Consider the following 26831-nt stretch of genomic DNA (forward strand, 5'->3'; position numbering starts at 1 on the left):
TTAGAAATCAAGTGAGAAGTTGGTGAATTCTCCATTGACTTGTATAGAGACGGTCGCCCCCTGGTGGCCTTTTGATAGAATGCAGCTCTAAGTTACTTCGGCGTTGGCCTCATTTCAGAGGACCAGAACTCCCCGCCTGGTTTTAAAGGCATCAGATATGTTTCTAATGTACTGAACTGGAATGCTTGTTATTTACCAGTTAAGCCTTTACATTAATAACTCATCAGCTATCTTCCACTCTGCACATGTCATGATATTAACTGGCTTTATAACAAACTGAGGAGCTAATATATAACAGATTAACTGGATGCATGTGTGTTATAATGACTGTCAGCAGGAGAAAATGCAACTGTCTTATTGACTCAAAGTTTGTCAGCTGCAGGGAAACTTCTGCTCTAAAGCTTCTCTGAATGCAGACGCTGCCTTATACAAGCAAACAGGTTTTAAAGATTAAAAAAAATATACTTTTAACTTTTTTTCTTCTTCTTCATGTGATCATAAATGAAACCCTGACAGACACCTCCGTGGTAGCAGCAGCAGCAGCTTTGTGAAGACAGCAGATCAAAGTTTTGGCATTTTGCTTTGACATAAAGTTTACAGCATTTTCCATTTCACTAGTGGAGGAAGTCTTTAGGGCAACGTGACAAATGTCCTGATGTTTAAAAAATAAAATAAAATAAAATAAAATAAATCCTCCTGACAGCAGAGTATTTAAATCCTCTGTCTCTCTGTTGCTCTCTTTGCATCCGTCTTCTGCAGGAGAGCACAAAATTAAAAAGGTGTCCAGGTTTTTTTTTTGCACCCATCAGATTTGCCGTTGCCCCGAGCAACAGTGTGCCAGCTGAATGGTATCCATTGGTTACCTAAACAGTGTAGAGATGGACAAAGGGATGCTGCAGCTGACTACACACAAATCATGTTTTCCTCCACCCTCCTCTCCACCAAACAGCTGTCAGGTCCTCTCTGTGTCTCAGCTGATGGAAATAATAATAAGAGTTTTTTATTATTATATATTTAGTTTTTTGGTTTTTAACCCTTTACATACTGTTCATATTCTGACATTTATAATTAGTCTCTATACAGACTCATAGATAAATGGGTGATTCATCCTTCTTTTTGGTCCTTTGTTGCATAAAACATGAGAATAAAAAAAGATTTCAGTGAATTATATTAAATGTGAAGAATCCAACAATCTGTTTAAATGTTGATTTTTGTATTTTTTTAAAGAAATATGTGTTAAACAGTGTCTACAAATATGTATAAAAGTAATCCTATTTTTCTATATTCTGGGTCAAATTAGGAGAGTTTATCTAATTTAAGGCTAAAAAAAGTGTTTTAACTGCTGTCAGATGTAAAAATGAACAGTATTTAACCCTCCTGTTGTCCTCAGGTCAAGGAAGGAAGGATGGAAGGAAGGAAAGGAGTAAAGAGGGAAGGAAGGAGGGGAGTAAGGTAGGAAGGAAGGACGGAAGGAAGGAAAGGAGTACAGAGGGAAGGAAGGAGGGGAGTAAGGAAGGAAGGAAAGAAAGGAGTAAGGAGGGAGGAAGGAAGGAAAGGAGTATGGAGGAAAAGAGGAAGGAAGGAAGGAAAGGAGTACAGAGGGAAGGAAGGAGGGGAGTAAGGAAGGAAGGAAGGAAAGGAGTAAAGAGGGAAGGAAGGAGGGGAGTAAGGAAGGAAGGAAAGTACTAAGGAGGAAAAGAGGAAGGAAGGAAATGAGTAAGGAGGGAAGGAAGGAAGGAATGAGTAAGGAGGTAGGAAGGAAGGAAAGGAGTATGGAAGGAGGAGGGAAGGAGGGGAGTAAGGAAGGAAGGAAAGTAGTAAGGAGGAAAAGAGGAAGGAAGGAAATGAGTAAGGAGGGAAGGAAGGAAAGGAGTAAAGAGGGAAGGAAGGAGGGGAGTAAGGAAGGAAGAAAAGTAGTAAGGAGGAAAAGAGGAAGGAAGGAAATGAGTAAGGAGGGAAGAAGGAAGGAAAGAAGGAAGGAAGAAAGGAAGGGAGGAAGGAAGTACAGAAGGAAGGAAGGAAGAAAGGAAGGGTGGAAGGAAGGAAGGAAAGAAGGAAAGAAGGAAAGAAGGAAGGAAGGAAGGGAAGAAGGAAAGAAGGAAGGAAGGAAAGTAGTAAGGAGGAAAAGAGGAAGGAAGGAAATGAGTAAGGAGGGAGGAAGGAAGGAAAGAAGGAAAGTAGTAAGGAGGAAAAGAGGAAGGAAGGAAATGAGTAAGGAGGGAAGGAAGGAAAGGAGTAAGGAGGGAAGGAAGGAAAAGAGTAAAGAGGGAAGGAAGGAGGGGAGTAAGGAAGGAAGGAAAGTAGTAAGGAGGAAAAGAGGAAGGAAGGAAATGAGTAAGGAGGGAGGAAGGAAGGAAAGAAGGAAAAAAGAAAGAAAGAAAGCGAGGAAGGAAGTACAGAAGGAAGGAAGGAAGAAAGGAAGGGTGGCAGGAAGGCAGGAAGGAAGGAAGGAAGGAAGGAAGGAAGGAAGGAAAGAAGGAAAGAAGGAAAGAAGGAAGGAAGGAAAGTAGTAAGGAGGAAAAGAGGAAGGAAGGAAATGAGTAAGGAGGGAAGAAGGAAGGAAAGAAGGAAGGAAGAAAGGAAGGGAGGAAGGAAGTACAGAAGGAAGGAAGTACAGAAGGAAGGAAGGAAGAAAGGAAGGGTGGAAGGAAGGCAGGAAGGAAGGAAGGAAAGAAGGAAAGAAGGAAGAAAGGAAGGGTGGAAGGAAAGAAGGAAGGAAAGAAGGAAGGAAGGAAAACAGACCGGAAGGAAAGTGGGCCAGATTGGATCCCTCGGCGGGCCGGTTCTGGCCCACGGGCCGCATGTTTGACACCGCTGACTTAAAATATCAAAATGAACCTGAAATATAAAGTTTAACATCAAACATCACGATATCATTTTATATATTTTAGAAACAGCTGACTCTATTACACAAAATGTTTAAATTAGTGTTAATGGGACTAAAAGACTTAAAACCTGAATCACCTCTTTTCTCATTTAAATCTCATCCCTTTCTCCCTTCCTTTTCTACACTTTCCTCCACTTCCCTCCTTCCTTCCTCCCCCTCCCTCCCCCTCTTCTCCTTCCCCCAGCATGGCTGTGGCGAGTTATCCTGGGAAGGAACCAATGTAAGTCTAAAAATCCTTTCCTTCCTCCCCCCCCCCCTTCCTCCTCCCTTCCCCCCCCGTCCCTCCATCCCTCCATCACTCCTTCCTCCTCCACCTGAGTTTGGGCTTCGAATATATAAGTTGACATCTCACTCATTTATCGTTCTACCCTTTCCTGCCTCTTCCTGTCACTCCCTCCCTCTCTCTCTCTCTCTCTCTGTCTGTCTCTTATCGCTCTCTCTCACTCCCTGACTTTTTCTTTTATCCCCCCCCCCCCACCTCCCCACCTCCCTCCATAAACTCTCTCCATCCGGAAACTGAAGCCTTTCTACAAGTCCCACTTTTTGTTTTTGTTTTTTTTTAAACTGAAAGCAACTGCATGATGAACTGCATCACTACTCAACTTCCTCTCTACTCTCTATCTTAAGCTGAATTTATTTGCTTTAAGCAGGGGTGTCAAACATGCGGCCCGTGGGCCAGAACCGGCCCGCCGAGGGGTGCAATCCGGCCCACTTTTGTTCCTGTGTTCTTTTCCTTCCTTCCATCTGTCCTTCCTACCTTCCTTTTTTCTTAACTTCGTTCCTTACTTCGACCTGTCCTTCCTCCCTTCCTTCTTTCCTTCCTTCCATCTGTCCTTCCTACCTTCCTTTTTTCCTAACTTCGTTCCTTCCTTCCACCTGTCCTTCTTTCCTTCCTTCCGTCCTTCCTTCCTTATTTCCTTCCTTCTATCTGTCCTTCCTACCTTCCTTTGTTCCTTCCTTCCACCTGTCCTTCCTCCCTTCCTTCCTTCCGTCTGTCCGTCCTTCCTTCTTTCCTTCCTTCCATCTGTCCTTCCTACCTTCCTTTTTTCCTAACTTCGTTCCTTCCTTCCACTTGTCCTTCCTCCCTTCCGTCCTTCCTTCTTTCCTTCCGTCCTTCCTTTCACCTGTCCTTCTTTCCTTCCTTCCTTCCTTCTTTCCATCCTTCTGTCCTTCCTTCCCATCTGTCCTTTCTACCTTCCTCCCTTCCTTCCTTCTTTCCTTCCTTCCGTCTGTCTGTCCTTCCTTCTTGCCTTCCTCCTATCGGTCCTTCCTACCTTCCTTTTTTCCTTACTTCGTTCCTTCCTTCCACCTGTCCTTCTGTCCTTCCTTCTTTCCGTCCACCTGTCCTTCCTCCCTTTCCTTCTTCTGTCCTTCCTTCTTTCCTTCTGTCTGTCTGTCTGTCTGTCTTTCCTTCCTTCCTTCCTTCCTTCCTTCCTTCCTGCCTTCCATCTTTTTAATGATCCGGTCCACACTAGATTAAATTAGTCTGTATGTGGCCCTTGAATGAAAATGAGTTTGACTCCTCTGGCTTAAATAAAAAAAAGTCTGGATGCAAATAATCTCACATGGACACACTTCTGGTTCAACCAACAGACCCAAAGATTGGATTTAAGATTGAATTTGTATTCTAGTAAAAGCACACACACACACACACACACACACACACACACACACACACACACAATTCAAACAAAAGCAGCTTGTTTGATTTGCTTCTCTAATCAACTGTGCAATGAGTTTGCATTGTTATCTTAACAGCTGCTGCAGAGTTAGATTTATCAAACGTGTCTCACAGCATGACAACGCTTAATATGGCAGACACGCTTGTTTCTAAAGTGATTCACAAGTAAAAGCCAAGTCATGGAATCAGTGAGAGTCTGTGCCAAACATAGACTGTATAAAAGAAATGGACGTAAGATCCGTGACGTCACCCATTGGTTTGTGGACTGCTGCTCGGAAGCCAATAGTTTCGGATCTAGGCAGCGCCATCTTGAAAATTTCTGGTGCATGCTGGGAAAAATAAAAACACGGATTCTACTTATATGGGCATGAGGCGGAGCCATGGGCGGAGCGGGGAGGTTGCTATGGTTGCGAGGGCTGGATCTCGAGGACATTGGGCAATCAACCTGTCAATCAGGACGTAGCCCCGCCCTAATGCATACCCTGCTTTATCGTCACATATAAAATCAGGGAGGCCAAAATGTCCCAAATGAACATCATACTGCATTGAAGAAGGCTTTAAACTAGCGATTGAGACCATAAACACATTTTGAAAACGTTTACTGAGGTTAGAAATCAAGTGAGAAGTTGGTGAATTCTCCATTGACTTGTATAGAGACGGTCGCCCCCTGGTGGCCTTTTGATAGAATGCAGCTCTAAGTTACTTCCGCGTTGGCTTCATTTCAGAGCACAGGAACTCCCCGCCTGGTGCCAAGCAGCTACGTCCACAGATTGAGACTGACGCCAACGCTGAATAACCTTAAAGTGCCTCTGATGGCGGCTAGATACTCCAACTGTCTCCAATTCAAAAAGCTTCAAATTCCCTCCAGTGATACTAAGTCAGTTGTTTTTTTTAATGAGTCATTATGGATTCAATGCCTAAATTCAGGCCCTCTAATAAGAGTGCTGCTGGTCATTTCAGCTCTGTTAATTAGATTTGAAGACTTACAGTATACTGTAGTAGCTTCGATGTCTGCTGGTCCTGTGTGGGCGATGATTGACAGCTGTGTGATTGACAGTTGGCTCTCCGGTTGCTCTCCCTAACCTCAGTACTCACACTGAGTTTAATGTTATCTGATTGCAATACCTTCCCTCTTAGTGCAATTTAACTGAAGTAGCTAGTAGCTTTGGTCTGAGGTAGCTGGGCGTTTCCAAGGCAACAGCTCCAATGCAAACCTCAATAAGTCCATCTTTACATACAGGGACTGTGGACTGGCTACATACAAAAAAATTTGATCTCATGTGGGCCGGACCATTAAAAAGATGGAAGGCAGGAAGGAAGGAAGGAAGGAAGGAAGGAAGGAAGGAAGAAGGGAAGGAAAAGACAGGAAGGAAAGATGGAAGGAAAAGAAGACAGGAAGGAAAGATGGAAGGAACAAAAGAAGGAAAGAAGGAAAAAAGAAAGACAGGGAGGAAGGAAGGAAGGCAGAAAGGGAAGGTAAAGAAGACAGGAAGGAAAGATGGAAGGAACAAAGGAAGAAGAAGGAAAAAAGAAAGAAAGAAAGAAAAAAACAAAGAAAGGAAGGGAGGCAGGAAGGAAGGAAGGAAGGAAGGAAAAGAAAAAAGGAAGGAAAGATGGAAGGAAAGATGGAAGGAACGAAAGAAGGAAAAAAGAAAGACAGGGAGAGAGGAAGGACAGAAGGAAGAAAGGGAGGAAGAAAGGAAGGGAGGAAGGAAGGAAGGCAGGAAGGAAGGAAGGAAAAGAAGACAGGAAGGAAAGATGGAAGGAAGGAAGGAAGGAAGGAAAGAAGGAAAAAAGAAAGAAAGAAAGGAAAAAGGAAGGAAGGAAGGAAAGAAGGAAGACAGGAAGGAAAGTGGGCTGGATGTCCGTCCATGCATTGCTCTGCAGCTGTCCGTCCATGCATTGCTCTGCAGCTGTCCGTCCATGCATTGCTCTGCAGCTGTCCGTCCATGCATTGCTCCGCAGCTGTCCGTCCATGCATCGCTCTGCAGCTGTCCGTCCATGCATCGCTCCGCAGCTGTCCGTCCATGCATCGCTCTGCAGCCGTCCGTCCATGCATTGCTCTGCAGCTGTTTGTCCATGCATTGCTCTGCAGCTGTCCGTCCATGCATTGCTCTGCAGCTGTCCGTCCATGCATTGCTCTGCAGCTGTCCGTCCATGCATTGCTCTGCAGCTGTCCGTCCATGCATTGCTCTGCAGCTGTCCGTCCATGCATTGCTCTGTTTGTCCATGCGTTGCTCTGCAGCTGTCCGTCCATGCCTTCCTCTGTTTGTCCATGCGTTGCTCTGCAGCTGTCCGTCCATGCATTGCTCTGCAGCTGTCCGTCCATGCATTGCTCTGCAGCTGTCCGTCCATGCCTTTCTTCCATGCATTGCTCTGCAGCTGTCCGTCCATGCATTGCTCTGCAGCTGTCCGTCCATGCATTGCTCTGCAGCTGTCCGTCCATGCCTTTCTTCCATGCATTGCTCTGCAGCTGTCCGTCCATGCATTGCTCTGCAGCTGTCCGTCCATGCATCGCTCAGCAGCTGTCCGTCCATGCATTGCTCAGCAGCTGTCTGTCCATGCATTGCTCTGCAGCTGTCCGTCCATGCATTGCTCTGCAGCTGTCCGTCCATGCATTGCTCTGCAGCTGTCCATCCATGCATTGCTCTGCAGCTGTTTGTCCATGCATTGCTCTGCAGCTGTCCATCCATGCATTGCTCTGCAGCTGTCCGTCCATGCATTGCTTTGCAGCTGTCCGTCCATGCATTGCTCTGCAGCTGTCCGTCCATGCATTGCTCTGCAGCTGTCCGTCCATGCATTGCTCTGCAGCTGTTTGTCCATGCATTGCTCTGCAGCTGTCCATCCATGCATTGCTCTGCAGCTGTCCGTCCATGCATTGCTTTGCAGCTGTCCGTCCATGCATTGCTCTGCAGCTGTCCGTCCATGCATTGCTCTGCAGCTGTCCGTCCATGCGTAACCGTGAACAGGCTTTGATATGTTGTACTCTGCTCCACTGATTATTAGACTCACTGCTGCTGTTAAAGTGAATCTGTGTTCATTAGGAGCAGATGAACACAATTACAATTACATTATCACACAGCCAACTTACACATCCAGCAGATAAATGAAGTAGCGGTTCTGTCCACTAATATATGAACCCGCCTTTTAACTCCTAGATCAGGGGTGTCAAACATGCGGCCCGTGGGCCAGAACCGGCCCGCAGAGGGGTGCAATCTGGCCCACTTTCCTTCCTGTGTTCTTTTCCTTCCTACCTTTTATCCTTTCTTTGTTCCTTCCTCCCTTTCTTCCTTCTGTCCTTCCATCTGTCCTTCCTACCTTTCTTCCTTCTGTCCTCCCTTCCATCTGTCCTTCCTCCGTTTCTTCCTTCCTTCCTCCGTTTCTTCCCTCCTTCTGTCCTTCCTCCGTTTCTTCCCACCTTCTGTCCTTCCTCCGTTTCTTCCTTCCTTCCTACCTTTCTTCCTTCTGTCCTTCCTCCCTTTCTTCCTTCTATCCTTCCTTCCATCGATCCTTTCTTCCTTCCCTCCTTCCTACCTTTCTTCCTTCTGTCCTTCCTTCAATCTGTCCTTCCTACCTTTCTTCCCTCCTTCCTTTTGCCTGTCTTCCCTTCCTTCCCTTCTTATGTCCTTCCTTCCTTCCTTCTTTCCCTCCATCTTTTTAAAGATCCGGCCCACATGAGATCAAATTGGTCGGTATGTGGCCCTTGAATGAAAATGAGTTTGACACCTCTGTCCTAGATGTTCAGGTTTGTTCACCAGTGAGTCGCTAACTGTGTGTGTCTGCTGTTACTTTGCTTTCTTTTGCTTGTTTGCTGATGGAAAAAAAAGGGGTTTGATGGAGCACTGAGACTGAATCATACAGTTTATAACACATATATACGCTGTAAAACCAACAAAATGAGCTAAAACAGGCTAAAAATCTTTGTAGAGCTGCAGAGTTGATGATTCTGAGAGTTCATTTAACCCTCCTGTTGTCCTCGAGTCAGGGAAGGAAAGGAGGAAGGAAGGAAGTGAGGGAGGAAGGAAGGAAAGGAGGGAGGAAGGAAGAAGGAAGGAAAGGAGGGAGGAAGGGAGGAAGGAAGGAAGGAAGGAAGGGAGGGAGGGAAGAAGGAAGGAAGGGAGGAAGGAAGAAAGGGAGGGAGGGAGGGAGGAAGGAAGAAGGGAGGAAAGGAGGGAGGGAGGGAAGAAGGAAGGAAGGAAGGAAGGAAGGAGGGAGGAAGGAAGGAAGAAAGGGAGGGAGGGAGGGAGGGAGGAAGGAAGAAGGAAGGAAAGGAGGGAAGGAAGGAAGAAGGAAGAAAAGGAGGGAGGAAGGGAGGAAGGAAGGAAGGAAGGAAGGGAGGGAGGGAGGGAAGAAGGAAGGAAGGAAGGAAGGAAGAAAGGGAGGGAGGGAGGGAGGGAGGAAGGAAGAAGGAAGGAAAGGAGGGAAGGAAGGAAGAAGGAAGAAAAGGAGGGAGGAAGGAAGGAAGGAAGGAAGGAAGGGAGGGAGGGAGGGAGGGAGGGAGGGAAGAAGGAAGGAAGGAAGGAAGGAAGAAAGGGAGGGAGGGAGGGAGGAAGGAAGAAGGAAGAAAAGGAGGGAAGGAAGGAAGAAGGAAGAAAAGGAGGGAGGGAGGAAGGAAGGAAGGAAGGAAGGAAGGGAGGAAGAAGGAAGAAAAGGATGGAGGAAGGAATGAAAAGAAGACAGGAAGGAAAGATGGAAGGAACAAAACCAACAAAATGAGCTAAAACAGACTAAACATCTTTGTAGAGCTGCAGAGTTGATGATTCTGAGAGTTCATTTAATAAAATAAAATAAATAAATCTTGATTCTTGAACATTATAAAACGAGAGCCAAACATGCTGCTGCACTAATTGATTACATTTCTCCAGATCTCCGTTATAAAATATGTAGTGGACACAAGACAGTTTCAGATCAAAGGCATGACTGGGGATTGCTGTAATACTTACATCTGTACGCCTGCAGACTTCCTGGATGCTATATACAGGGTTTCCCACAGCACTTTACAGCTAAGGCGGCCGCCTAAGCAACACACGCCTGCCGCCTTAACTAACGTCTTCAAAAAATATAAATAAATAAATCCAACCAACGTCTGCAGCGAGCCGGAACCGCTGTGTCCGATACTCTGACTTCGACCCTGAACGCACCTGTAGCTCTCTGTACCTCCCGCTAGCATAACACAGACAAGCTAACAGTGATATTAAGTTTAAGGAAACAAACACAGACCGCTGGTTAAAACATAAATCTACATCATCTGAGGCAGAACCTGCTCAGAAAGAAACACCGGAGCCCGAAAAACTAATGAAAACAGCGCCATGTGATGTCACCATTAACAACTTTAATCCTCAAACAGGTAACTGTGACGTTACTATAGTAACAAGTTTCAGGTTAACTGTGACGGCTAACTGTGACGTTACTATAGTAACAAGTTTCAGGCTAACCGGCTCAAAGTAAATTAACGGCTCCAACTAAACAGGTGATATTAACGGCATAATATGTAAAATGCTGCGATGTTTTGATGTTTTATCAGCTGATGTTACAAAACGTCAATTTTATTTCCACCACCTTAACTAACACATTTTCTGCGGGAAACCCTGTATATATCATATTATATTATATTATATTATGACACCATATAATGTTACTGTTACATGCAGATAGGATAACAAAGGAATGATACTCTTCCTGCACACCACAGAGGGACTACAATACCATCAGTTTGCTTTTATACTGTAATTAAAGCACTCTAACTCAAAATATTACATCACATCTACGGCAGAAATCCCCCAGTGTAACAGAGTCCACATGTTTCTCCTACTATATTCCACTGTAATTAGCAGTTGGGACGACCTCATTAAGGGCCAGGCTCTGTCTGTGTGCGGAGTTCATTAGTTTGCTGGTTGGGTTGCCACGAGCGCTGGCGCCAGGAAGTACAGTAGAAATCACACGAGCATGAGGCAATTTCGGGGGTTGGTGTGCTGCACACCCGAGCGCTTAACCTCAGTGATTTGATGGAGTATCTAATAAACAAACAAACTTGATTCTCTTGTTTCTGGCTTTAAAAGTGTTCTTTACTGTAAATCCTCAAATGCTGATTGAGCTCTTGAAGTGTCGTGGAGAGGTGCTACATGTGGAATATTAATAAGAGAGTTTAACCTCACTACACTACACAGTTTTAAACGATATCACACTGATTTGAGCCTCGTGTTTTCACCTCTTGCTTCCTGTTTTTCATTTGAGCTTTTGCAGCTTTTCTCCACTTCAAAAGGTGGAGCTACTTATATGAGGGCATTTGAGATGTGTAATATTTATTTGGTGAGGTTGCAGATTGCATCCAACTGAATATCCCTCACCTTTCCTTCCAAGTGTGGAGGAGAATCTACGGTGGCTGCAAAAGGCCTTTTTTTAGGGTCAATGTTTGGTTTGCCCCATCTGGGCTACTGTAGAAACATGGCGATACAACATAGACGAGGACAAACTCCCTATGTAGATATAAAAGACTCATTCTAACCATAGAGTGTATAAAAGAAATGGACGTAACATCCGTGACGTCACCCATTGGTTTGTGGACTGCTGATCGGAAGCCAATAGTTTCGAATCTGGTCAGCGCCATCTTGAAAATTTCAGGTGCATGCTGGGAAAAATAAAAACACAGATTCTACTTATATGGGCATGAGGCGGGGCCATGGGCGGAGCGGGGAGGTTGCTATGGTTGCGAGGGCTGGATCTCGAGGACATTGGTCAATCAACCTGTCAATCAGGACGTAGCCACGCCCTAATGCATACCCTGCTTTATCGTCACATATAAAATCAGGGAGGCCAAAATGTCCCAAATGAACATCATACTGCATTGAAGAAGGCTTTAAACTAGCGATTGAGACCATAAACACATTTTGAAAACGTTTACTGAGGTTAGAAATCAAGTGAGAAGTTGGTGAATTCTCCATTGACTTGTATAGAGACAGTCGCCCCCTGGTGGCCTTTTGATAGAATGCAGTTCTAAGTTACTTCCTGGTTGGCTTCATTTCAGAGGACAGGAACTCCCTACTACTTATGACTGAATTCAACACACTGCACCTTTAATAAATGCATCTCCTGGCTGCTGTTTCTACTGTTTAAAGCATCTATCACAGCTTTTCAGAGCTTAAATCATCAGGTAATCGTTGTCTTATATAAAAGCAATTTCACATTTTGTCATGATGATTTTGTGCCGGGTTCTGGTTACCGAGCCTATGAAAGCCTTTTTCTGTTTCCTTTTATGTTGGTGTTGAATAGCCACTTAAACATCCATTTCCTCTTTTTCTCCACAGTATATATATGGTTCTCTCTTTTTTCTCTTTTTTCTTTTGCAATCAATAATCCCTGTAAGCCATTTACAAGGTGTTTGAATTATTAACCCTTCTTTCTTATTCCCTCTATTACAACCTCTCTCTCCTTTCTTCTTCTATCCTCCTCAATCATCTGCTCCTGTCACCTCAATTTATTTTATTATTCCATTTTCTCTTTCTTACATTTATCTCCTTCTCTTTTTTCCCCTCTCTCTCTCTCTCGTTCTCTCTATCTCTCTCTCTCTATCTCCCTCTGTCTCTCTCTCTGTCTCTCTCTCTGTCTTTTTCTCTGTCTCTCTCTGTCTCTCTCTCTCTTTCTTTCTCTGTCTCTCTCGTTCTCTCTATCTCTCTCTCTCTCAACGCACATTTTCTTTTTTCTTTTTCTTTATCCATTTTCTCTTTCTTACATTTATCTCCTTCTCTTTTTTCCTCTCTCTCTCTCTCTCCCTCTCTCTTCCTCTCTATCTCCCTCTCTCTCTGTCTCTCTCTCTCTCCCTCCTTCTCTCTCTCTCCCTCTCTCTCTGTCTCTCTCTCTGTCTCTTTCTCTCTCCCTCCTTCTCTCTCTCTCTTTCTCTCTCTCTTTCTCTCTCTCTCTCTCCCTCTGTCTCTCTCTCTGTCTCTTTCTCTCTCCCTCCTTCTCTCTCTCTCTTTCTCTCTCTCTCTCCCTCTCTCTCTTTCTCTTTCTCTCTCTCTCTGTCTCTCTCTCTCTCTCTCTTTCTTTCTCTGTCTCTGTCTCTCTCTCTCTCAACGCACATTTTCTTTCTTCTTTTTTTCTTTATCCTGTTATCTACACCCTCTTTCAACTTGCATTATCTCCTCACCTCAATTTGTTCCTTTTCCTTGTTTTCCTGTCTGTCTCTGCTCAAACTACACTTCACCTCTTCACCTTCCTCCTCCTCCTCCTCCTCCTCCTCCTCCTCCTCCTCCTACCCTCCTCCTCCTTCTCTCTTTAGTTGTCCATGGAGGACACAACTTCCATTCTGCCTCGTCTCAAGAGGAAGCCCAACGACAGCTATGGGATCGGTGCTCTGGCTAAGTCCTCTCTGTCAGGTGTGTCAGGTGTGTGTCTGTGCTGCTAGATGGTAAAAAGCCCCCATGTTGCCTCCACATGCTCCACGAAAAAGGTCAAAGGTGAAGTTGTTGTTGAGCACTTAACAGGGATTTAACTTTCTTTCCCATAATGCATTAAAAAAAAAGAAGATGATTTCTCTTTTCTTTTCCCGTGTTCAGATGGTTTTTTTTGGTGCACGAGCCAAATGAAAGATCAATGTGAGGTTTGGTTTAACCCTCGTGTCGTCCTCCCGGGTCAAATTGACCCTGTCTTCTTTCCTCCCTTCCTTCCTTTTGTCTGTACTTCCTCCACCCCCCTTTATTCCTTCCTTCTTTCCTTCCTTCCCTCCTCTTCAGTCTCTCCTCTCTTTCTTTCCTCTGTCCTTCTTTCCTTCCTTCCCTCCTTCCTCAGTCTCTCCTGTCTTTCTTTCCTCTGTCCTTCTTTCCTTCCTTCCCTCCTTCCTCAGTCTCTCCTCTCTTTCTTTCCTCTGTCCTTCTTTCCTACCTTCCTTCCTTCCTTCTTCCTCCTTCACTTCCTTCCTTCCTTCTTTCCTTCTCCCTTCCCTCACTCCCTCTCTCCCTTCCATCCTCCCTTCCCCCCTTTCCTTCCTTCCTTCTCCCTTCTTCCCTCCCTCTCTCCCTTCCTTCCTTCCTCCCTTCCTTCCTTTCTTCCTCCCTCTCTCCCTTCCTTCCTTTCTCCTTCCCTTCCTTCCTTTCTTTCTCCTTCCCTTCCTTCCTTCCCTCACTCCCTTCCTTCCCTCCTTCCTCCCTTCCTTCCTTTCTTTCTCCTTCCCTTCATTCCTTCCCTCACTCCCTTCCTTCCCTCCTTCCTCCCTCCCTCCCTCCCTCCCTCCCTTCCTTCCTCCCTCCCTCCCTCTCTCCCTTCCCTCCTTTCCTTCCTCCCTCCCTCCCTCCCTCCCTCCCCCCCTCCCTTCCTTCCTTCCTTCCCTTCCTTCCTTCCCTCACTCCCTTCCTTCCCTCCTTCCTTCCTTCCTCCCTCCCTTCCTCCCTCCCTCCCTCCCTTGACTTGAGGACAACAGGAGGGTTAACATCTATAGTCAAATGAAACCATTAAGACCTGAAAGTTTAACTCTACTATTCATTTAGCATTAAGCTTCATTATGTCAAGGTCTTTGCAAGGCAGCCAAAACTTTCCAATCAACTTTTACAGGATAGAGTTTTTTTGTCTTCTTTGCAAGCTTTTCTCAGACGCTGATAAAGTATGAAAGCAGAAATCCTCTCCTCACATGTATTAAGATGTATAAAAATGCCCTATTTGGAGTCATGATGTGTGTCTGATGAGTATAATTAGCTCATTAAAATCATTAAAAAGGCACCTACTTAAACATTATTAGAATCTATAAATATGTAAATCTTGCTTGTCTGGAAAGTTTAACTGCTGTGGATAGAGATGTCTCCTCCTACGTCACTGTAAAGCCCAAGCTTCAAGTTTCCACTTCACACTGATGTTAGTTGAATATTGGATCAGGACTTTAAAAGTAGTAGTTAGATGTTAATATTAGAAATCAAAGGAAGGAAGAAAGGAAGGAAGGAAGGAAGGAAGGAAGCAGGAAGGAAAGGAGGGAGGGAGGAAGAAATGAAAGGAAGAAGGAAGGACGTTAGGAGGGAGGAAGGAAGAAAGGAAGGAAGGAAGGAAGCAGGAAGGAAAGGAGGGAGGGAGGAAGAAATGAAAGGAAGAAGGAAGGACGGTAGGAGGGAGGAAGGAAGAAAGGAAGGAAGGAAGGAAGCAGGAAGGAAAGGAGGGAGGGAGGAAGAAATGAAAGGAAGAAGGAAGGACGGTAGGAGGGAGGAAGAAAGGAAAAGAGGAAGGAAGGGGGAAAGTAGGGGTTGTGGAAAGAAAGAGAGAAGGAGGGAGGGAGGAAGAACAGACGGCAGGAAGGAAAGGAGGGAGGGAGGGAGGGAGGAAGAAATGAAAGTAAGAAGGAAGGAAGGAAGGGAGGAAGAAGGAAGGAAAAGAGGAAGGAAGGGGGAATGTAGGGGTTGTGGACAGAAAAAGAGAAGGAGGGGGGGAGGAAGAACAGACGGAAGGAAGGAAAGGAGGGAGGGAGGAAGGAAGGAAGGGAGGAAGAAGGAAGGAAAGGAGGGAGGGAGGGAGGGAGGGAGGAAGGAAGGAAAGGAGGGAGAGAGGAAGGAAGGAAGGAAGGAAGGAAGGAAGGAAGGAAGGACGGAAGGAAGAAGGAAGGAAAAGAGGAAGGAAGGGGGAATGTAGGGGTTGTGGAAAGAAAGAGATAAGGAGGGAGGGAGGAAGGACAGATGGAAGGAAGGAAAGGAGGGAGGGAGGAAGGAAGGAAGGGAGGAAGAAGGAAGGAAAGGAGGGAGGGAGGGAGGGAGGGAGGGAGGAAGGAAGGAAAGGAGGGAGAGAGGAAGGAAGGAAGGAAGGAAGGACGGAAGGAAGAAGGAAGGAAAAGAGGAAGGAAGGGGGAATGTAGGGGTTGTGGACAGAAAGAGATAAGGAGGGAGGGAGGAAGAACAGACGGAAGGAAGGAAAGGAGGGAGGGAGGAAGGAGGGAGGGAGGAAGAAGGAAGGAAAGGAGGGAGGGAGGGAGGGAGGGAGGAAGGAAGGAAAGGAGGGAGAGAGGAAGGAAGGAAGGAAGGAAGAAGGAAGGAAAGGAGGGAGGGAGGGAGGGAGGAAGGAAGGAAGGAAAGGAGGGAGAGAGGAAGGAAGGAAGGAAGGAAGAAGGAAGGAAAAGAGGAAGGAAGGGGGAAAGTAGGAGTTGTGGAAAGAAAGAGATAAGGAGGGAGGGAGGAAGAACAGACGGAAGGAAGGAAAGGAGGAAGGAAGGAAGGAAGGAAGGAAGGAAGGGAGGAAGAAGGAAGGAAAAGAGGAAGGAAGGGGGAATGTAGGGGTTGTGGAAAGAAAGAGAGAAGGAGGGAGGGGGGAAGGACAGATGGAAGGAAAGAAAGGAGGGAGGGAGGGAGGGAGGAAGGGAGGAAAGGAGGGAGAGAGGACGGAAGGAAGGAAGGGAGGAAGAAGGAAGGAAAAGAGGAAGGAAGGGGGGATGTAGGGGTTGTGGAAAGAAAGAGAGAAGGAGGGAGGGAGGAAGGACAGACGGAAGGAAGGAAGGAAGGAAGGAAAGAAGGAACAGTCGGGGTTAATTTGACCCGGGAGGGACGACAGGAAGGTTGCCAGTAAGACCCATTAAAGCTTTTTACAACCTTCTGAAAGCATTTGAAGCTTGTGTTAGAGAGCGGAGAGCAGACAGCCGAGCAGAACAGCAGAATTAAAAGGAGAGAAAGAAGCAGAATGACATAGAGCAGAAGTGTGCAGCCAGACTCTAACTGGGTACGTTCACATCACATTATCCATCACCAGAATATCCCAGGCTCCCCGAAGGCATCACTTAACCAATTAAACTATCTCTGCATCCACAGCAGCTCTTCACAAAACAACAGTCTGCCTCCATTTTTACTTTTCTCACTATTTTCACTATTTTCACTCGGCTGTTTAATAACCCTTAAACAGACCTTACTAGTTATGTCATTTGCACCTCAAGTAAGGAAGGAATGAAGGAAAGAAGGAAGGAAGGGAAGGACGGAAGGGAGGAAGGAAGGAGGGAGGAAGGAAGGAAGGTGGGAAGGAAGGAAAGGAGGGAGGAAGGGAAGGAAGGAAGGTGGGAAGGAAAGGAGGGAGGAAAGAAGGAACAAGGAAGGAAGAAGGAAGGAAAGGAGGGAGGAAGGGAGGAAAGGAAAGGAGGGAGGAAGGAAAGGAGGAAAGGAAAAAAGGAAGAAGGAAGGAAAGGAGGGAGGAAGGGAAGGAAGGGAGGAAGAAGGAAGGAAAGGAAGGAGGGAGGAAGGACGGAAGGTGGGAAGGAAAGGAGGGAAGAAGGAAGGAAAGGAGGGAGGAAGGGAAGGAAGGGAGGGAGGAAGGAAGGATGGGCAGATGAAGGAAGGAAGAAAGGACAGAAGGAGGGAACATTTACCCTAACAGCTGAACTTAGATCTGAGGAAGGAAGGAAGGAAGGAAGGAAGGACGGACAGATGAAGGAAGGACAGATGAAGGAAGGAAGGAAGGAAGGACAGAGGAAGGACCCGGGAACACAAAGGTTAAAGAGTCTGTATCTCCTGGTGCACGTTGTCTGTTTAAGGGTTAACTACTTGCAGGCCAAAGAATCATCTGACTCACTGGAAATAAAACAGGAATTATTCTTTTTTAAAAACCTTTTTGCCAGAAATGGTAAAAACTTAATAAATGAAACTTCAGCTCAACACACAACTTCACCCGAGACCAAGAGGAAGAGGAGGATGAGGAGCTTGGAACCAACATGGCCGCCCCTGTGGGTGCCCCTTCCTATATCCTATATCACTCCCCCCTACTTTCTCCCCACCTTCTTCCATTGATATCAACTGCAGACGTCAATGACAGACATTACCTCAGAGTCATTGATGGAAACCCCCCCCACGCCCCCCCCAATCAGATCTTTGATTTCAAATGAAACTAAAGTAAGTGAGATTACTTACTTTAAGGACTTACTGAAGCATCTCCACAGGCGTGTTGGGTAGTGTATCTGTACTGTGGCCGTGCTGGTTGGTGGATATCTGTGCTGTTGCCGTGTGGCCTAACGACGTCGTGGCTCTTTTGTGCTATCTCGTGCTTTGTGCTTCAAACTGCAGCGCTCTGTGCTCTGTGCTTTTCTTTAAGTGTAGCACCTCAAGACTGTTTGTGTACAAAAAAAAAAAAAAAAAAAAAAAAAAAAGTGTTAACCCTCCTGTTGTCCTCGAGTCAAGGAAGGAAGGAAGGAAGGGAGGGAGGAGGGAGGAAGAAGGAAGGAAAGGAGGGAGGAAGGGAGGAAAGGAAAGGATGGGAGGGAGGAAGGAGGGAGGAAGAAGGAAGGAAAGGAGGGAGGAAGGGAGGAAAGGAAAGGATGGGAGGGAGGAAAGGAGGGAGGAAGGAAGGAAAGGAGGGAGGAAGGAAGGAAAGAGAGAAGGAGGTAAGAAAGGAAAGGAGGGAAGTAGGGAGGAAAGAAGGAAGTAGGGAGGAAAGAAAGAGAGAAGGAGGGAGGGAGGAAAGAGGAAGGGAGGAAGGAAGAAGGAAGGAAAGGAGGGAGGAAAGGAGGGAGGAAATGAAAGGAAAGGAGGGAGGGAGGAAGGAAGGGAGGAAAGGAAAAAAAGGAAGAAGGGAAGGGAGGAAAGGAAAAAAGGAAGAGGGAAGGAAAGGAGCGAGGAAGGAAGGAGGGAAGGAAGAAGGGAGGAAAGGAAAGAAGGAGGGAGGGAGGGAGGGAGACAGAAAGGAAAAGAGGAAGGGAGGAAGGAAGGAAAGAAGAACAGAAGGAAGGAGGGAGGAAAGGAGGTAGGAAGGGAGGAAGGAAGGAAGGAAGGAAAGGAAAAAAGGAAGAAGGAAGGAAAGGAGGGAGGAAAGAAGGAAGGAGAGAGGAATAAGGAAGGAAAGGAGGGAAGGTAGGAAAGAAGGAGAGAGGAAAGAAAGAGAGAAGGAGGGAGGGAGGAAAGAAGGAAGGGAGGAAGGAATAAGGAAGGAAAGGAGGGACGGAAGGAAAGGAAGGGAGGAAAGGAAAGGAGGAAAGAAGGAAGGAAAGAAGAATTAGAGGGGGTCAATTTGACCCGGGAGGACGACAGGAGTGTTAAATAAATCTGTTAACAGTGTATAGTGTTATAGCCACGACTCCCTCCAACACCCTCATTTCCATTATTTCCATTCCAGTTTCCATCCCCAATTAGTCTCTGCAGGGAGTGTTTGATTTCCAAATGAGATTGGCTCTCATTGTCTAAGGGGGGGGGGGGGGGGGGACTGTTTCTATTTATAGCTCGGCCTGGAACTCGCCCCGTGGACCGGGGGAGCAGTTTCCGAAGCTCTGCCTCTTGTTTATTCATGTTCGAAGGTAGGAGGGAGGGAGGGAGGAAGGAAGGAAAGAAGGTAGGAAGGAGGAAGGAAGGAAGGAAAGAATGACAGAGGAAAGAAGGAAGGAAGGAAGGAAGGAAGAAAGCCAGATGGAGGAAGGGAAGAAAGAGAGAAGAAAGAAGGAGAGAGGAAGCGCAGATGGTAGGAAGGAAGGAAGGAAGGAAGGAAAGGAGTAAAGGAAAGAAGGCAGGGAGGGAGGGAGGAAGGAAGGAAGGAAGGAAGGAGAGAGAAAGGAAGGAGCGACAGAAGGAAGAAAGGGGGATGGAGGACAGAAGGAAGGAAGGGAGGAAAGGAAAGAAGGACAGAGGAAAGAAGTAAGTAAGTAAGGAAGGAAGGTAGGAGGGAGGGAGGGAGGAAAGAATGTAGGAGGGAGGGAGGAAGGAAGGAAAGAAGGACAGAGGAAAGAAGGAAGGAAGGACGGAGGAAAGAAGTAAGGAAGGAAAGAAGGTAGGAGGGAGGACGTAAGGAAGGAAAGAAGGTAGGAGGGAGGAAGTAAGGAAGGAAAGAAGGTAGGAGGGATGGAGGAAGGAAGGAAAGAAGGACAGAGGGAAGAAGGAATGATGGAGGAAAGAAGTAAGGAAGGAAAGAAGGAAGGGAGGAAGGGAGTAAAGGAAAGAAGGCAGGGAGGGAGGAAGGAAATAAGTAAGGAAGGAAGGAAGGTAGGAGGGAGGGAGAAAGGAAGGAAAGAAGGACAGAGTAAAGAAGGAAGGAAGGAAGGAAGGACGGAGGAAAGAAGTAAGGAAGGAAGGAAGGAAAGAAGGTAGGAGGGAGGGAGAAAGGAAGGAAAGAAGGACAGAGGAAAGAAGGAAGGAAGGAAGGACGGAGGAAAGAAGTAAGGAAGGAAAGAAGGAAGGAAGAAAGCCAGATGGAGGAAGGGAAGAAAGAGAGAAGAAGGAAAGAAAGAAAGAAGGAGAGAGGAAGTACAGATGGAAGAAAGGAAGGAAGGAAGGAAGGACGGAGGAAAGAAGTAAGGAAGGAAAGAAGGTAGGAGGGAGGAAGTAAGGAAGGAAAGAAAGACAGAGGAAAGAAGGAAGGAAGGAAGGACAGAGGAAAGAAGGAAGGAAGGAAGGACGGAGGAAAGAAGGAAGGAAGGAAGGAAGGACGGAGGAAAGAAGTAAGGAAGGAAAGAAGGAAGGAAGAAAGGGAGATGGAGGAAGGGAAGAAAGAAAGAAGGAGAGAGGAAGCACAGATGGAAGGAAGGAAGGAAGGAAGGAAGGAAGGAAGGAAGGAAGAAAGGGAGATGGAGGAAGGGAAGAAAGAAAGAAGGATAGAGGAAACACAGATGGACAGAAGGAAGGAAGGAAAAAGAAAGAAAAGAAGGAGAGAGGAAGCACAGATGGAAGGAAGGAAGGAAGGAAGGAAGGAAGGAAGGAAAGAAGGAACAGTGTTTATTCATGCCTGTTTGATTTTAATTTAAGTTTTTATCGATCAGCCTCTCAGCGAGCGTCTGACTGACTGAATATGTCCCCCTCTATGAATCCTGTATTTGAAGAAAGGGAGGAAGGGAGTAAAGGAAAGAAGGCAGGGAGGAAGGAAGGAAGGAAGGAAGGAAGGAGAGAGAAAGGAAGGAATGACAGAAGGAAGAAAGGGGGATGGAGGACAGAAGGAAGGAAGGGAGGAAAGGAAATAAGGAAGGGAGAAAGGAAGGAAGGATGGAGGAAAGAAGTAAGGAAGGAAGGAAGGTAGGAGGGAGGGAGGAAGGATGGAGGAAAGAAGTAAGTAAGGAAGGAAGGAAGGTAGGAGGGAGGGAGGAAAGAAGGTAGGAGGGAGGGAGGAAGGAAGGAAAGAAGGACAAAGGAAAGAAGGAAGGAAAGAAGGACGGAGGAAAGAAGGAAGGAAGGAAGGAAGGAAAGAAGAAAGCCAGATGGAGGAAGGGAAGAAAGAGAGAAGAAATGAGGAGAGAGGAAGCACAGAAGGAAGGAAGGAAGGAAGGAAGGAACATCCTGTATTTGCATTTTAATTGGGAGACAGAGAGATTTGCCAGTGGACCACCCTCCACCCTCCCTCACCGATCTGCCTCTCTTCGACTCCGTAACACGTTTTTAATTAATGAATCTCATTTATTCTGTTTACCAGGAGACGAGCAACCGCATCCATTATTCATATTTTGGGGGTTCGTCAACGTTTCAGCTGTCATCATCATCTTTGTCTCTTTTTTTTTTCTGTTCATTTTTGAGCACAAAGGCATCCTTGTCCATCTGGTCACCATGGTTACCCTCCTGTCATATCACCTGTTGATCCTTCTCCATCCACTCATCGTTACGTAGGAGATTAATCAGTTTTATATTTGATTGGACAACAGTTACACAGTACAGTAGTATCAGTCAGTTATTTGGCTCAATTAGATCCTAACGAGGTCGATAAGGAAGAAAGGGAGGAAAGGAAATAAGGAAGGAAGGATGGAGGAAAGAAGTAAGTAAGGAAGGAAGGAAGGTAGGAGGGAGGGAGGGAGGGAGGAAAGAATGTAGGAGGGAGGGAGGAAGGAAGGAAAGAAGGTAGGAGGGAGGGAGGAAGGAAGGAAGGATGGAGGAAAGAAGTAAGTACGGAAGGAAGGAAGGTAGGAGGTAGGGAGGGAGGAAAGAAGGTAGGAGGGAGGGAGGAAAGAAGGAAGGAAGGAGAGAGAAAGGAAGGAGCGACAGAAGGAAGAAAGGGGGATGGAGGACAGAAGGAAGGAAGGGAGGAAAGGAAATAAGGAAGGGAGGAAGGAAGGATGGAGGAAAGAAGTAAGGAAGGAAGGTAGGAGGGAGGGAGGGAGGAAAGAAGGTAGGAGGGAGGGAGGAAGGAAGGAAGGAAAGAAGGTAGGAGGGAGGGAGGAAGGAAGGAAGGATGGAGGAAAGAAGTAAGTAAGGAAGGAAGGAAGGTAGGAGGGAGGGAGGGAGGAAAGAAGGTAGGAGGGAGGAAGTAAGGAAGGAAAGAAGGTAGGAGGGAGGGAGGAAGGAAGGAAAAGAAGGACAGAGGAAAGAAGGAAGGAAGGAAGGAAGGACGGAGGAAAGAAGTAAGGAAGGAAAGAAGGTAGGAGCTAGGTTCATCCTTGTCCATCTGGTCACCATGGTTACCTCCTGTCATCTCACCTGTTGATCCTTCTCCATCCACTCATCGTTACGTAGGAGATTAATCAGTTTTATATTTGATTGGACAACAGTTACACAGTACAGTAGTATCAGTCAGTTATTTGGCTTAATTAGATCCTAACGAGGTCGATATCTTCAACTCAAGACAAGCAGGGATTTAATTTGTATGTCAAGTGGTCAGCTGTTTCTACTAGGGCTGTCAAACGATTAATTTTTTAATCGCGATTAATCGCAGAATTTCCAAAGTTAATCACAATTAATGGCATTTTGAATTGCATGTTTAAAATCCTGTTATTTTCCATTTGAAGGCAGTTTTAAGCCCATAATGTAAAGCATTTCTTACCAGAGTGTCTTAACTGGGAATCAATCACGGCTCTGCTGCGACTCCCACACTCCAAAATGGTCCTTTGGTGGAGCTGAGGCTGGCTTGGCTGCACCTGGGTGTTTAGCGTGGAGGTGCTAACTCAAACTCCACGTACTCCGGTGGTAGTTAAACTCCGTTTGACACAGGTTGCATTTTACTTTTGACTTGTCAACTGAAGCGTCTGGAAGTGTTTTAAAGTTAAACAAGCCGTTCAAAAGTCCAGTAGCTCTCTTACTTTCCATCAGCGCGGTAGGTTTACTGCAGGAGGCCACTTCAAAGCATAGCGCTACAGCTAGAGGAGCCGTCTACGGGGGAGTAGAAGGGACAAAAAGGCTTGCAACATTAAAATGAGATTTAAAAAAATTAACGCGTTATGGATTGCATTAATCTAATCGCGATTAACGCGTTAACGCTGACAGCCCTAGATTTTACCCTAATAAAAATAAATTAAAGATAATAGATAACTGCTGATTTTTGACATACACAGCGGTTAAATTGTACTTGACAAATTAAACTTTAATGTGCAGATTCTCCACAGACGACTTTATGTATTTTTATACTCTAGTAAAGCAAAGTAGCTGTAAGGTTTATATTCTCATATTCAGTCACCAACACATTTGATTCTCCATTCACATCATCTAGTTTCAAACTTCCTCATTAGTTCCCTTCTTCCCCTCTTGAGCCTCAGCTGGAGGTGTGATCAACCACAAAGTCCAGAAGTAGTTTTGACAGTGTGTGTGTGTGTGTGTGTGTGTGTGTGTGTGTGTGCTGGTCTACCCCCCCCCCCTCCCTTTCCACTTCTGCCCCCCCCCCCCCTCCCCCATACCTGTTGCAGGTGTGAGTCGCTCCATGAAGGATAAGGTGACCAAGCCCACTGCCATGGCCCAGGGTCGCGTCGCTCACATGATTGAGTGGCAGAGTTGGGGGAAACCAACCGCGGGGCCGGTGGGGGCCGTCGGTATAGCCAACCTGCAGAGGGAAAAGGAGAGGAGGCTGGAGAATGACGCTTACAGCGATCTGAGTGATGGCGAGAAGGAGGCTCGCTTTGCTGCAGGTGAGTTTACTTCTGAGCACTGAAGCTACAGATGCTACACTGTCAAGTATTAATGTACAATATATGGCTAAATGTGTTTCAAGACTGTGTAAAGTGAATTCAGACATTTTCTTCTAAACACATTAAATAGGTCATAAATGTATTTCTAAAAAATGTGTAAAAAGCATTTCAACCATTTAGATTTGAATTGTGGAGCTAGGCTTCACAAACTGTGTTTCAACATTTCTGTGTTCAGGATTTAGTGATTAGCATAAACCCGCCCCTGCTGCTGTAGAGGTATAAATACATTCAGCACACACTACTACTACTACAGTCTACAGTTAGCCAGTTAGCTGAGTTAGCCGCCAAGTTAGCCGCCGAGCTAGCCGCCAGCAGAAAGCTTTCAGACGTAGCGTCCATGTTTCTGGTAGAGGTGGTGACTTTGATTGACAGGTGACACTTGGTAGGGGGCGGGGTTTCAGCGGACTCCACGGCCACGCCCACAGCGTTTGGGAGCAGAGAAAGAGGCTGATTTTTACACAACTTTGAAGCCTAATTTCATATATTTGGCGATTTTTTTAATCATTCAAATTTGGCAGGGTGGTTAACAACACACTTTTCTGTGGTATGTCAAACTCAGAACACATATTTATTCTTACTTTACACAGACTTTAAGAGCAGTTATTTAAATGTTTTACCTTGTGTATGAACTGATAAATGCACTTGTACTTTGCCTTTTCCGTGTTGGATACTGCTGACTAGCGATGGAGTTTCCACTGCTATTAATTATTATTGATATATTTGTATTTTTAGACAGTTTTTCATGTGTGGAAATGAATTGTGTACTGTATGTGTTCTTCTGTTTGCAAACTTGCTCACTTCAAATTGCTGCTTAAGGGACAATTGTAACTATTTTGGCATTTAAAATCACTCCTATAATAATAAAAAATGTTGAAATACATTAAAATACAGTGAAAAAGGCAACCTGCTTTTGTTTTGAGGGAGTCCCAAAGCAAAGATTAATCTTGCCCTTGTATGTTTTTTCTCGAGCTCGGAAAATCTAATTGGGTCTGACCCTTCTGCTACATGGTGCAAAATTAAATACCTATTTTCTGACAGTTATTTACACTCATTTATTTGCAGATTTCCCACTTGGAGTAAACACTCTGTAGTCTTCTCCTGTTCTCCGGCCATGTTAATGACTATTGTTACCTCTTGGGTTTTTTGTATTATTACTAATTAACTTCTGTATGTGTTAATAAAGCCGGGATTGGGATTTGTTTAATTTGCTGTGAGTTAAAGGACCAGTGTGTAGGATTTAGTGGTGTTTAGCAGTGAGGTTGCAGATTATAATCAATGTGAAGGAAGGAAGGAAAAGAAGACCAGAAGGAAGGAAGGAAGGAAAAAGAGGACAGATGGAAGGAAAGATAGATGGAAGGGAAGGAAGGAAGGAAAAGAAGACCAGAAAGAAGGAAGGAAGGAAGGAAGGAAGGAAGGAAAGAGGAGACAGATGGAAGGAAAGAAGGATGTAAGGGATGGAAGGAAGGAAAAGAAGAGCAGAAGGAAGGACGGAAGGAAGGAAGGAAGGAAGGAAGGGAAGGAGGGAGGGAGGAAGGAAGGAAGGAAGGAAAGAGGAGACAGATGGAAGGAAAGAAGGGAAAATAGATGGAAGGGAAGGAAGGAAGGAAAAGAAGAGCAGAAGGAAGGACGGAAGGAAGGAAGGAAGGAAGGGAAGGAGGGAGGGAGGGAGGAAGGAAGAAAGGAAGGAAGGAAGGAAGGGAAGAGAAGACAGATGGAAGGAAAGAAGGGAAAATAGATGGAAGGGAAGGAAGGAAGGATAATAATCAATGTGAAATGTTTTTCTAGAGCCAGTGTTTGGTTTGTCCATTCTGGGCTACTGTAGAGCAGAGGAGTCAAACTCATTTTCATTAAAGGGCCACATACAGCCTAATTTAGTCTCATGTGGGTCGGATCATTAAAAAGATGGAAGGACGGAAGGAAAAGAGGGATGATAAGGAAGATAATACAGGAAGGAAAGATAGCAGGGAGAAAGGGAGGAAGGACAGATGGAAGGAAGAGAAGAGAAGAGCGGAAGGAAGGAAGGAAGGAAGGGAAGAGAGGACAGATGGAAGGAAAGAAGGGAAGATAGATGGAAGGGAAGGAAGGAAGGAAGCAAGGAAAAGAAGACCAGAAGGAAGGAAGGAAGGAAGGAAGGAAAGAGGAGACAGATGGAAGGAAAGAAGGATGTAAGGGATGGAAGGAAGGAAAAGAAGAGCGGAAGGAAGGACGGAAGGAAGGAAGGAAGGAAGGAAGGAAGGAAGGGAAGGAGGGAGGGAGGAAGGAAGGAAGGAAGGAAGGAAGGAAGGGAAGAGAAGACAGATGGAAGGAAAGAAGGGAAAATAGATGGAAGGGATGGAAGAGCAGAAGGAAGGACGGAAGGAAGGAAGGAAGGAAGGAAGGAAGGAAGGGAAGGAGGGAGGGAGGAAGGAAGGAAGGAAGGAAGGAAGGGAAGAGAAGACAGATGGAAGGAAAGAAGGGAAGATAGATGGAAGGGAAGGAAGGAAGGAAAAGAAGACCAGAAAGAAGGAAGGAAGGAAGGAAGGAAGGACAGAGGAGACAGATGGAAGGAAAGAAGGATGTAAGGGATGGAAGGAAGGAAAAGAAGAGCAGAAGGAAGGACGGAAAGCAGGAAGGAAGGAAGGAAGGAAGGAAGGAAGGAAGGAAGGGAAGGAAGGAAGGAAGGAAGGAAGGAAGGAAGGAAGGAAGGAAAGGAAGGAAGGAAGGGAAGAGAAGACGGATGGAAGGAAAGAAGGGAAGATAGATGGAAGGGAAGGAAGGAAGGATAATAATCAATGTGAAATGTTTCTCTAGAGCCAGTGTTTGGTTTGTCCATTCCGGGCTACTGTAGAGCAGAGGTGTCAAATTCATTTTCATTAAAGGGCCACGTACAGCCCAATTTGATCTCATGTGGGCCGGATCATTAAAAAGATGGAGGGAAGGAAGGGAGAGAGGGATGAGAAGGAAGAGAATACAGGAAGGAAAGATAGCAGGGAGAAAGGGAGGAAGGACAGATGGAAGGAAGAGAAGAGAAGAGCGGAAGGAAGGAAAGAAGGGAAGATAGATGGAAGGGAAGGAAGGAAGGAAGCAAGGAAAAGAAGACCAGAAGGAAGGAAGGAAGGAAGGAAGGGAAGAGAAGAGAAGAGAGATGGAAGGAAAGAAGGGAAGATAGATGGAAGGGAAGGATGAAGGAAAAGAAGACCAGAAGGAAGGAATGAAGGGAAGATAGATGGAAGGGAAGGAAGGAAGGAAGGAAAAGAAGACCAGAAAGAAAGAAAGAAGGAAGGAAGGAAGGAAGGAAGGAAAAGACCAAAAGGAAGGAAGGAAGGAAGGAAGGAAGGAAGGAAGGACGGAAGGAAGGGAAGAGAAGACAGATGGAAGGAAAGAAGGGAAGATAGATGATAGAAGGGAAGGAAAGAAGGGAAAGAAGACAGGGAGGAAGGGAGGAATAAAGGTAAGAAGGACAGACAGAAGGAAGAAAAAGAGGAAGA

The 26831-nt window shown here is 45.8% G+C and overlaps 1 protein-coding gene across 1 annotated transcript in view; it reads left to right on the top strand.

Moving 5' to 3' along the window:
* Window positions 1-26831, top strand: part of LOC128373832 (uncharacterized) — an 83199-nt gene that overhangs the window by 41561 nt on the left and 14807 nt on the right. Inside the window, exons 2-3 of the mRNA XM_053334027.1 lie at window positions 12844-12949; window positions 23086-23304. Of these exons, the coding sequence (XP_053190002.1) occupies window positions 12844-12949; window positions 23086-23304 (325 nt within the window). The remainder of the gene's footprint in view (window positions 1-12843; window positions 12950-23085; window positions 23305-26831) is intronic.

This window comes from Scomber japonicus, chromosome 15, assembly GCF_027409825.1.
Source record: "Scomber japonicus isolate fScoJap1 chromosome 15, fScoJap1.pri, whole genome shotgun sequence".
NCBI lineage: Eukaryota > Metazoa > Chordata > Actinopteri > Scombriformes > Scombridae > Scomber > Scomber japonicus.